At 35.5% G+C, this 12,733-nt stretch overlaps 1 protein-coding gene across 1 annotated transcript in view; it reads right to left on the bottom strand.

Annotated features, from left to right (window-relative positions):
• Positions 1 to 12,733, bottom strand: part of LOC150089465 (uncharacterized) — a 1,372,165-nt gene that overhangs the window by 553,559 nt on the left and 805,873 nt on the right. The window contains exon 35 of the mRNA XM_090389992.1: positions 6,695 to 6,748. Coding sequence (XP_090246118.1) covers positions 6,695 to 6,748 — 54 coding nt within the window. The remainder of the gene's footprint in view (positions 1 to 6,694; positions 6,749 to 12,733) is intronic.

Genomic DNA, 12,733 nt, shown 5'->3' with positions numbered 1-12,733 from the left:
AGAGAATTTGGAGCAAATACAGTCCGATATGAAATTTTCTAAGCAGTGCAGACAGTGCAAAACCCCACAAACCCCAGTTTGTATGGTTTTGTCAATGATATACAGGAACTTTAATAGCAGGGATAAGGAGGAGATTATCCCATTGTATAAGGGAATGGTTAGGCCACATCTTGAGTACTGCATACAGGTCTGGAGGCCTCATTTTAGGAAGGATGTGAATCTGTTAGAGTGGGTGCAGAGAAGAGCAATGAGATTAGTGAGGAGGAAAAAAAAGGATACACTTACCAATAAACTTTAATTCTGCAAATGCAGCATCTGGAATCTCGGCACCTATGAGGGGATCTGATTAAGGTTTTAAGACTCTGAATGGATTGAGTAAGCTAAATGCTGATGGTATCCTTCCTCTTGCTCAAGTCAACATACGTGATAGGGTATAAATTTAAACTGAGGAAGGAAGGAATGGTTGCAGGATAGAAGTGTTGCATAGGTAATGTGGGAAGTGTATTTTTCTTTTTTTCTTTTTTTTCTGATGCTGTATATACTTACTTTCTTTCATCATTTGCCACTACTAATATTAGTATGATTCAGGACGAGCCCATCTACATCTAATTTATAGTTATTAACATTTAAAATTATTAATTAAAATCTATTAAATAAAAAAAATTACATTACTGATGTCCTATTCAATTTTATCTGTTTTATTCCATTTTGCTCTGAATATAAACATTTACTTGTCATCACAGTTTTGTACTAATACCATCTAAATATTACTCTAATACTAAACATTTTGCTTCCCTTTTCTGTATAAATTCAGTTAGTAACTCTTTATTATTATGCAAAATTACTAGACAGAGTAAAATGTAAACTGATAAAAATTATTTGTTAAATGTAAATTACATTCTATATTTATATTCTTTACATTTCAAATTTATAGCAATATTCTTGAGATGTATGGTTTTTCATTCTTTTTCATGGCAACAGGAGAATTTGGCTATATCTTGTAACCTCCCTTGATTAGATAGGAAATCAGGTTGGCTAATTTATTTCTATTTTTTCCTCCATGTACAAGGGCGTATCCAAAAGTTACTGGACTGGCAGCGCATGAACTGCAAATAGTAGAGCATTCTACCACTACATTAGTATCTCCCGAGTCAATCTTGTGAATTTTGCTGCTAATAGCCAGCCTGTGTTCATCATTACAGTTGTTTGTTACAATGCTTTTTAAGTATGATTAATGTCATTAATTTGTGAAATGGCTGATTTGCATTGTTCCTTCGAATGGGGAAGACAGCATCAGAAACATGTGAGATGCTCAAAACAGCTTTTGGTGACAATTCCATGGGGAGAACACAAACATTTGCAATTCAAACATGGTAAAATATCAGCTGAAGACTGTGAGCATTCAGGTCACCCATCAAGAGGCCGCCCAAGTGAAAACATGCAGAAAGTGTGCCAAATCGTCAATGAAGATCGATGAATGACCATTTCTGATATTACTGACAGGCTAGGACTCTCTTATAGAACATGCAGCAGATCGCTGCAAAGTTTGTGCCTCAGTTGCTGACTGATGAACTGAAACAGAAGCGTGTGTTTGGCTGTCAGAAATGGCTGGATAGATATTGTCAGAAATAATCAAAACTTCCTCTCAAGGGTTATAACAAGAAACAAAACATGAGTTTACTGCTACGAACTCAAACAAAACAGCAATCAGTTTAGTGGAAATCCAAAATATCTCCATGTCATGTCAAAAGAAAGCTAAGCAAGTCAGGTACAAAATCTACCCCAGGGGCTCATATCTGGTTAGTATGGGCTTGGCACACAGGGTCCTGAGCTAGATATCATCATTCTTCTTTTTCTTGGTGATTCCTTTCTACTTCTCTCTCTCAGGATAACTCGGAAATTTTTTTTTTCCCGATGCAGCATAAGCCTCAGGCTTCCTTGCACCATATGGCTAATAATAATAATAATAACATTAAAATCATGTTGGTGATGTTTTTTGACTCTGAAGGCTTGGTTCATCATGAATCTGTGCCTCAAGGCCAAACAGTTAACCAGCATTATCAGCATTATTACTGTAGGTTTTGAAAGGAAAAAGTATGCTGAAAATGTACTGAACAATGGCAGAACAAGGATTGGCTGCTTCACCATGACAATGCTCCTGCACACACTGCTATCTCTGTGCACCAATTTTTGGCCAAAAAAAAAAACATGGTAGTTGTCCTCAACCCTCCCTACTCACCTGATTTGGCTCCTTGTGATTTCCTTGCTTCCAAAAATGATATCATAGTTAAAAGGCCATCATTTCCATGACACCCCAGTAATTGAAGAAGAACTGCAAAGAGCCCTGCATGCAATCCCAAAAAATCAGTTCCAACAGTATTTGCATCAGTGGCAGAAATGCTGGACAGGTACATAAACTCAAAAGAGGGAACTACTCTGAAGGGAACAAATATGATCAGTAACAAAAGCAAGCCTATTTCTTTTTATCAACTCAGTCCAGGAATTTTTGGATTCCATTATGTCTATATATCCATTATTTCATTGTGTTCTCATATTTGCATTATGCCTATATCTCTTAATAACTTCTATCAGCTTTTAACATTTCCATCTATTGATCACTGTGAGCAGACTCTGTTTTACCTTCATCATAGAGAATAGATATTCTCAACAGAAAAGGTGCCTATTCCTGACTTTTTCAGGAGTGGGCTGTCTACTATATGGTCTGAATTGTGGTGTGGATTACACTGCATGAAAAAAAAAAAAAAAGAAAGAAAGAAAGAAAGAAAGAAAGAAAGAAAGAAAAGAAAAAAAGACATTTATCCACAGAATCAGGTGACACAAGACTATGATAAGTATGGCTAATTTTAGATGCTAAGAATACTGATTCCTCTAATGTTAACTTTCATAGACAAGAGTTACAATTAGATGCCCTTCACTCAAAATTAAAACTCACAAGATAAATCAAGGTCAGGGTAGTATATGAACTTATCTTTAAAATCTGTGATATTGTAAAAATATTTACATAATACCAATTCTAACAAAATTACCAAACAGCATATACCTTTCAGCACCTCCACATCTTCCCTCTCATTCATTTATTATTTCTAAAATTTTTTTTTTTCTTATTCTGTCTTCATATATCCTCCCTACTTTATGCCTCTTCTATTCTTCATTTCTTTTTTCTGGTTCTTTCTGTTACTTTCATTCATGCTCATTCCTCTTCTTCCCCCCCCCCCTCCCTTTTTTGTTTTGTGTATTTCAATCAGCATAGCTTACTCATCTACTGTTTGTTTATTTATGTGTTCTTATTGTGATTTTATAACCAGATGAAGCTCTAGTGAAAATTTTAGGTTAATAAAGAAAATATAATGATTTTTGAAAGTTTTCTCATTTAGCACCCATATTCTCATCAGAAAAATGCAAGTGAATATTCATTTATTTACCACACCCAAAGGAAACAGAATTCAATCATATACAATTAGTGACATTAAAAGTATGAAAGGTTATCCCTTTTCCTTCTAAAGTAATGTTAAATATCCAAAACTAATATAGGTTTTTATGGAGGAATGGGGAGCTGTCACTATGAGAATTGATGCTATTGGCTTCACTATACATGGTGTGAATTTACAAACCTGGAACATTTGCAATTATCCAGTACAGTCATCTCTTGATTTATGCAGTTCCTTATGGTGTGGTTTTGCTATTGCACTGTGAGGTATTTATTAGTAAAATTTTGGAATGCACAGTGGGTTTTGCTGCTGTGCAATTTTTGAATTATCAAAAAAAAAAAAAGGAAAGGTTTCTTTTCAAATAATATAAAATGTTTTTTGCTGACACATCCCATTCAGTATGAAAATGATAGTTCTTTGCTATTTCTTAGGTACATAAAGTGTGTTTAACTACATATATGTGTTTAACTACATATGTTTATTTTACAGGACCTAAAATGAAGAAAGCTACAACTAAAAAAAATTTTAATTTAGAGGAAAAATTAAAAATTGTTAAGGATTTAGAAATGACATAAAGACTGTGACATTGGCCAAGAAATAAAGCATAAGTGAATCTAGCATACAACAAATTAGAGAAAATTCTGAGAACATTAAAAATTCAGTTACATGCTCCACATTATTGACTGCAAAAAGCACAACAAAAGTGAGAAATTCTATAACAGAGAAAACTCAAAAATTACTTGCTTTCTGGATAGAGGATCATAATCAAAATAGAGTACCTCTTAGTTCTGATTTTATTCACACCAAAGCTCTGCCAATTTTTTATCGCCTGCAAAAAAGTCGGTACATCCAATGCAGATGTCTTTCAAAGCTAGTAAGATTGGGAATTTTTTTTGTTTGAAAATTTTATAATGAAATTTTAAAATTTTATTATGAAAATTTTTATAATTAAAGGGCAAAGCAGCCAGTGCTGATGCAGAAGCTGCTTCCTTGTATCCAAAAAAAACTTAAAGGGATATTATTATGACTGAGGACTATCTAGAAAGTTAAGTGTTTAATACTAATGAGACCAGCTTATTTTGGAAGTATGTGCCAAGATGAATATTCATTTCAAAAGAAGAGAGAATCTCCCTAAGTTTCAGAGTTTCAAACACAGATTAACACTTTTGTTATCTAGAAATTCTAAGTGCAAACAGCTTCTAATATATACTTCAGAAAATCCTCATGCTTTTAAAAGAACATCAAAAAGCTCCTTACCTGGTCACTGGAAATCGAGCAAAAAAAGTCTGGATGACAGCTAAAATCTTTGAGGATTGGTTTTTAAATTGCTTTTGCGTTGAAGCTGAAAAAATATTGACTGAAGAGAAACACATTCAAAATCCAGTTTATTATAGACAGTGCGTCCAGTTATCCTGCAAATTTATCTGATCTGCACCCAAATGTGAAATTCACCTTTCTTCCAGTGAATACAACTTCGTTAATTCAGCTGATGGATCTATTATCTAAGAAGATCTTTTTCACAATTGGTGGGAGATACAGATGGAACAAACAGTCCTTCAATTTTTTTGATTATTGAATGGAATTATAACATTCTCGATGTTGCAAAAAATATTGTTTTCCTGGGTTGAACTTAAGAACACAACAATGAAAGATTCCCTGCAAAAGTTATTGCCAGAAAGCTGCATTATAGAATCCACAGTCAAAATGCCAGAGGTAGTTCAGATTGTGACAAATGGAAAAATTATTAGTGGAGAGGAATGTGAAGACCTGGAACCAGAAAATATTACAGAAGTCATTGAACCTCTTAGAGAATAATTATTAGCGAATAATATTTTATCACGATGTGAAGAAGGTAAAAAAAATGACAACAAAAGTAAAAACAAGGAAGATGAAGAGATAGCAAGACAAAAAAAAAAAGAGCAAGCTAGTACTTTCAAAGTCAACAAAAAGTTGATCCTGAAAGGACTAGCTGAGTTTTTAAAATGTGCAAATCAGTTTACAAAGTTCTGGATATGGATCCTAATTTGGAAAGAAGATCAAAATTCCAAATTAATTTATCACTGGCCTTAACTCCTTATGAAGAAATATACAGAGAACAACAGTAACCAATGCTTTTTTCCAAAAAGCATTGGTTACTGTTGCAAGTTTATCATAGGAAGACAATGTTGAAGAAGCAATGGATTTATATTAAGAATCTAGATGTATTACTAAACATAATTTTTTGGACTTGTTTGTATATTTTTGTAAATGAAAATAATTGTAAAATGTTAAATATTTTTTTGTAAATAAAGGCAATTTTTTTTTTTTTCAACTTAACAAATTTTTTGTGTACAGGAATGGAACCCCATTATTTCACATAAACTGCATTTTGCATTGCATGGATTTGCACTGCATGGTGTTTTCCCAGAAATAATCCCCATTCAAATCGACAGATGCCTGTACTCAAAATACTAATTACATAAATATTTTTAATAAAAATATAAATGCACAAGGCATAATAGGATATGGGCTTGAATTAACTATAAAATATCAGTGTAACTACACCAGAGTTAGCTCATAAAAATAAAATATATTTGTAGTGCAAAGGCATCGAATTTATTGTAGATCATATTGTTACTACCTTCACAACAAGTTACCATGTATTGCACTACCTCGAATAAGTGCCTTTACACTACGAATGTAGTTTATTTTTATGAGCATCTCATATTGTATCTCATCTCATATGAGCATCACCATTTTTATGGTGTAGTTACACCAATATTTTATAGTTAATTCACGCTCGTATTCTATTATGCCTTATGCATTTATGTTTTTATTACAGTATTATTCTGTAAACCTTTTGACATCTCTCATATTGTAGAATCACTTCACAACTGGGTTAGCATGATTGCAATGCCGGGGTACCTTGCCCACCTACCGACAATAGGCCAACAAGCCTTGAAGCTGTACCATCTGGGCAGTGGTGGTGCCTACTGAGAATAAGCAACAACAGTCTTTACACAATGTGAAGTGTTACTTATTCGAGGTAGTGCAATATATGGTAAATCATTGTGAAGGTAGTCAAAATATCAGATACAATAAAATCGATGCCTTTACACTAAAAATGTAGTTCAATTTTATGAGCTAACTATGGTGTAGTTACACAGATATTTTATAATAAATATTTTGATATTTATTCTATTTTTTTTTCTGTTTTCTGCTCATCAAGTGTTTTACTTTTAAAAGGGATTTCAATTCATACTTACTGGCGGACCTTCTTTTCCAGCTGGTCCCGAAAGTCCAGATTCACCTGGAACACCCTAAAAAACGAAAATCAATCAATAGAAAATAACAGAAACAATATTTTTTTAATCTCTTAGTATGCTTTTCCTAGAATACAATTTTTTTTATGTTACAACAATATCACAAGAAAGTCAGAAAAATAATCGAATTTCATTAATTTTACTTATTTCATAATAACATCAGAAAAGAACAAATATCTGTGAAACCTGATAAAACAGAGCATATCATTATGTAACACTTCATTTATATATATAAGGTGCAGTCCAGAAGTAAGTAAATTTATTTTTGGTTTTTTTTTTTTTTTTTTTTTTTTTTTGTCCAGCTGCTTGGTTTTTCAAGATAAGATCCCTTCAATCAATCAACTTGAAGTACTTGCTGTTTTGTATAAGTAGAAAATTTTGCTCTGTGTATGTGTGTATGCACGAGAATGGGTGCAAATGAGTATGTGCATCTTTAAAATAAATAATGCAATATCATGTGAATAATTCAAAGTTAATTTATAAAGTGCTTGTGACTTAATTACCCTAAATTTGGTACTAAGGTGACATTTGAGGAAACTTGCCAGATCTTATCACCCCAATCTTGCTCACAGTAAAGATCTTCTGAGGGTAGGCTCTGGAAACTTCTGAAACCATTACGTTTCTAGTGGTAGAATAGCAAGCAGTCATTAAGTTTCTGTTTGTAAAAGGCAAGAAATCCTATGACATCCATCATGAGCTCATCACAGTATTTTTTAATTCATGAATCCGTTCTTGAAGCCAAAGTGAACCATGGCCTGGCAGATCCCACTCATCACAAACAACTGCAAATGCTGTTCATGTAGAGGAAGTGATCACAAAGGGAAGGCAAGTAGAACACTGTGGAACATATTTTCAATGAATAGTAATAGTAATAGAAGCATGTGATGCAAGAAAGCAAGCTTACGAGGTTATGTAGCATCAGCCAAAAAAAAATAAAAAAAAATTCACACAATCATTCCCTTTAAATGTTTGTCCCGTTTCTCCTTGAATTTATTTAAGCTATCAACTTCCACAATGACAGATGGAAGTTTTTTCCAGCAATTAACCACCCGCTGGCTAAAGGAAAATTTCTGCACATCTATTCTACAACTGTCTTTCCTTAATTTGAATTTATGCCTCTTTAGGTTTGTAATCTAAGCAAATGGAAGAATCCCATCAGAATTCAGCATGCTCAACCCATTCAAGGCGTTATACACCTCAATCAGATCACCTCGCAGGTGCCTAGTTTCCAGCCACTACAATTTGCAGAACTTAAGCCTCTCTTGGTAAGAGAATCCATTCATTCCCCTAACCAATCTTGTTGCCCTTCTCTGTACATACTCAAGCAAATCTACATCCTTCCTAAAATGAGGCCTCCAGACTTATATGCAGTACTCAAGGCGTGGCCTGACCATTGCCTTATACAAAGAGATAATCACTTCCTTTTCCCTATTAGCAAAATTCCTGTATATCATTGACAAAACCCCATGACTTGCTCTTGCAGCCTGTTGCATTGCTCAGAAAACTTCATATCTGACTGCACAATTACTCCCAGGTCTTTTTCATTTTCTACCACCTTAAATGTAGTATCACACAGTTGGTACGTTTCTCTGGGGTTACTTCTACCCATATGCAGTACTTTGCATTTGTCAATGTTAAACTTCAGTTGCCACTTCTCAGCCCATCTGCCCAAATTTTCTAGATCCTGTTGCAGTAGCACACTGCCATTACTGTCATTAACAACCCTGCCAACCTTTGTATCGTCTGCAAACTTCAAAACTATGCATGATATAACTTTATCAATATCATTGATAAATGTACAAAACAGCAGTGGGCCCGACATCGAACCCTGTGGGACTCCACTAATAACATGAGTCCACGAAGAGCAGCATCCATTGATTACCACCCTATGACTTCTCCCACTCAACCACCCTTTTATCCACTGTAGCAACTTACCCTTAATACCATTCTGCTCCAATTTGTACAGTAGTCTTCCATGCCCAACAGTGTCAAAAGCTTTCCTGAAATCCAAGTATATGATATCAAAATTGTTTTTTGCATCCAGTTCCTTTGTAACCACATCACAGTATCCAATCAAATTTGTCAGACAAGACTTTCCTTAACAAACCCATGCTATGTCTGAATTATTGCTGCAGTCTTGTCTAGATGATCCTGCAATGCATCTTTAACCAGTGTCCATTATTTTACCCAGAACAGAAGTTAAACTAACTGGTCTGTAATTACTTGTGTCACCCTTCGATCTTCCTTTGTGAATTGGGATCACATTTGCACATCACCAGTATGTGGGGACCTTCCCTGAGTCCAAGGATGCTCTCATAATTATGGCTAAGGGTTTGCTTAGTTCCTTTGCCACCTCCTTTAATATAACTGGATAGATCCCATCCATCCCAGGTGCCTTTCATATGTTTAACTTCAACAATTTCTCCTCGACTTTGCTCCCAGTTATTACAAAATCATTAAGCACCCTGTTACAATTTGATAACCTTGTGGCATTTTCCTTCCTTAATAACTCCTCATGTGTGAATGTAGATGCAAAATACTCATTCAGTTTGTTTGCTCTCTGAGCAGGATCATCAACAGTCGAACCATCGAAATCAAGTGGACCAATCCAATTCATCCCGTTCCTTTTAGAGTTTATTATTATTATTATTATTATTATTTTTAGCCATATGGTGCAAGGAAGCCTGAGGCTTATGCCGCACCAGCCAAAAAAAAAATTTGAGTTACCGTGTGTGTGTGTGTGTGTGTGTGTGTGTGTGTGTGTGTGTGTGTGTGTGTGTGTGTGTGTGTGTGTGTGTGTGTGTGTGTGTGTGTGTGTGTGTGTGTGCACGTGTGTGTGAGAGAGAGAGAAGTAGAAGGAAATCACCAAGAAAGAGAAGAATGATGATATCCAGCTGAGGACCCTGGGTGTGCCAAGCCTATACTCACCAGATGTGAGCCCCTGGGGTTATATATAAGTAAAGAAATCCTTGCTGTTTTTCTTAGCATCCTTTGCCAAAGATTTCTCGTAATCTGCCTTCGCTTGCCTAATCTCCTTTGTGACTTGATTACAGACTAGCTTATATCTGCCATAGGCTTCTGTGTCACCTGATAATTTATATGCATCCCATGCATTTTTCTTCTTTGCTACGAGTCTCATTAGTTCATTTCAAAACCATTTATGCCTAAGTAGTAAGTACATGTAGTACGTAGAATACTTGAGGATGTTAAATGTCTGAGTATATATTGGGTTCCATGGAAGTTGGATGCTGAAAAATAGCAGCTTTGACTGAATGTGTGTCAAAGACACCTACAAACACATCATGCAGCAGATAAAAAGCATTTTCTGAGGAGGGTGGTCACCATGGCTATAAATGCATTACGGCATGTGTACAGGAGCCATGATCAATTGCTGTTTATCGGCGCCTCCGTAGCCAGGTGGGAAGGAGCAGCAGTGCGTAGCACACGCTTCTTGATTAGACCGGGGTTCGAGCCCGTCACCACCAAATATGGAAGATGCAGAAAGGTCAGGGAATGACCACCGCATATCCCGGAGCAATATGGCCTTAGTTGCTAATGCTCCTAAAAACAAAATAACAAACAAACAACAACAACAATTGCTGTTTGCAATTTATTAATGATATGGTAAAAGTGCAGTAAATTACTGCTCAATAATAAATCACTGTGTAAAGAGAGTAAGTAGTTATTATCAATCTTTATGGCCACAAAGAAGCTTTGATTGAAGAGACATTGATTTTTTTTTTTTTGTCATTAACAATTCTATGGTCACACTAACTCTAAATTATTGCATTCATCTTAATAGTTAAAATTTACATAAAAAAAAAAAATAAATAACTTAAAAAGAAAATGCTTATAATTTAAATGGCATTTTATAATACAGCCACATAAGAATGTTTCATGTTAACTATTTTTCATGATCAAACAATACTATACCCATTATAAAATGAAATTATCATTTTTGTATTGTATTAGATATAGTTATTTTTATAAATTTTTTCTTAACCTAAGTGGTTGAATAGGCTTAATTTTGCACTAGATTTATAACATGGCTGTGTGTCATTATTTCTCACTATTTTTTTTCCCCTTTATAAAACTATAAGTATACATAATTATATTCATGATTGCCATTATTTATGACCAATATATGGTGCTTATCCATAGAATAAATAATGCAATACTATGTAAATAATTCAAAGTTAATTTATTAAGTGCTTGTGACTTAATTACCCTAAATTTGATACTAAAGTGACATTTGAGTAACCTTGTCAGATCTTATCACCCCAATACATGAGCTGATACTAGCTCCTTACTTTTCTGGCATATCAAGATCGCTGCATGTGATGCAGTAGTTTAGTTTAAGCATTATAAAAGTAAAACACCTTGATCCAAAAACAATTTTTTTATCTTGGGGGATGGGTGGATTCAGAAAAGATTTGTATTCATCTAGAAGTAATTGTTATAGAAGGTAGAAACAAATAGCATGCATTACACTTTTTTAAAATAGTCACCAGAAAAAATGACACATTGTTGCCACCTCTCAATACACTTCTGCAGGCCAGTTTTGTAGAAGTCCTCTGACTGTCCTTCAACCCACAATGCAGCAGCAGTAATCACCTCATCATCATCAGCAAAGTGTTTTTCACAAAGAAAGGACTTCACAGCAAAAGAAGAAGAAATCCGAAAATTCACAGTCGGGAGAATAAGCATGATGTGGCAATATTTCAAACCCACATTGGCAAACCTCACTGCCACAGTACAGTCCTTTTGAAGGTAAGCTGTTAGTATTACACCAAGCTGATCCCAAATAAGTGACAGTATCACCTTGCCAGCACTTGGTTGAAATTTTTTCCTTTGTGGGGGGGAGGATTCTGCATGCTTCCATTGTTTTGACATTTATTTAGTTTCCGAATCATAGTGGTGAACCCAAGATTCATCCGTGGTGACTGACAAGCCGTGAAAAAATTCCTCCCTTTTCCTAGCACTTTGACAACATTTCATGTGCAAATTGTGCCCCTTCCTTCCTCTGGTAAAGGGGTTAGAAGTCAGGAAACCCATCTAGCAGACACTTTCCTCAAATACAACTGTTGATGGATAATTTTCTCTCCACAGAACCTACCCTAACTACACTGCCTCACAAAATCTAACCCCACTTCCGAACCAAATGGACATGTGTGAAGTGGTAACAGTGCATTTTTGTACTGGTTAACGGGGCTCTGGAGAAGCTGTGACAGGCCCAGCAAGCCAACAGTGGATAAAAAGTGCTACAAAAAACCAGAAGAGTCAAAGCCGGACTGAAAATAATGGAAAATGACATAGCTTGGACACTGGACTGCGAATTGGAACACAACATACTTTCTTTAACAGGCAAGATGGAGGAGTTAATTGAAATGATGAAGGAAAGGAAATTAGCATTAGTAGAGGCATTTGATGCAAGAAAGCAAGCTTATGCAGCATCAGCCAAAAAAAACCACTCCCACTTCACCCCTCTGTTCGTTCAAAATACCTGTCCAGCTGAGCCTTAAACTTATTTAGGCTATCAACTTCCACGACAAGGGATGGAAGTCTGTTCCACCAACCAACCACTCGCTGGCTAAAGGCAAATTTCCGCACGTCTATCCTACATCTGTCTTTCCTCAATTTGAATTTATGCCCTCTCAGGTGATTATTCTGAGCGAGAGGAAGAATCCCATCAGCATTGAGCATGCTCAAACCATTCAATGCTTTATACACCTCTATCAGATCACCTCGCTGGTGCCTAGTCTCCAGACACTGTAATTTGCAAATCTTAAGCCTTTCTTCGTAAGAGCACCCCTTTGTTCCATTCACTAATCTTGTTGCCCTTCTCTGTACTCGTTCCAGCAGCTCTACATCCTTCTTGAAATGAGGCCTCCAGGCCTGTATACAGTACTCTAGGTGTGGCCTGACCATTGCCTTATACAAGGGAATAATCACCTCCTTATCCCTGCTAGAAAAATTCCTATA

This window comes from Mastigoproctus giganteus, chromosome 2 (genome assembly GCF_048544385.1).
Source record: "Mastigoproctus giganteus isolate SK-2022 chromosome 2, ASM4854438v1, whole genome shotgun sequence".
NCBI classification, from domain to species: domain Eukaryota; kingdom Metazoa; phylum Arthropoda; class Arachnida; order Uropygi; family Thelyphonidae; genus Mastigoproctus; species Mastigoproctus giganteus.
Note: the sequence above shows the minus strand (reverse complement) of the source record. Positions and strands in the feature narration are given on the sequence as shown.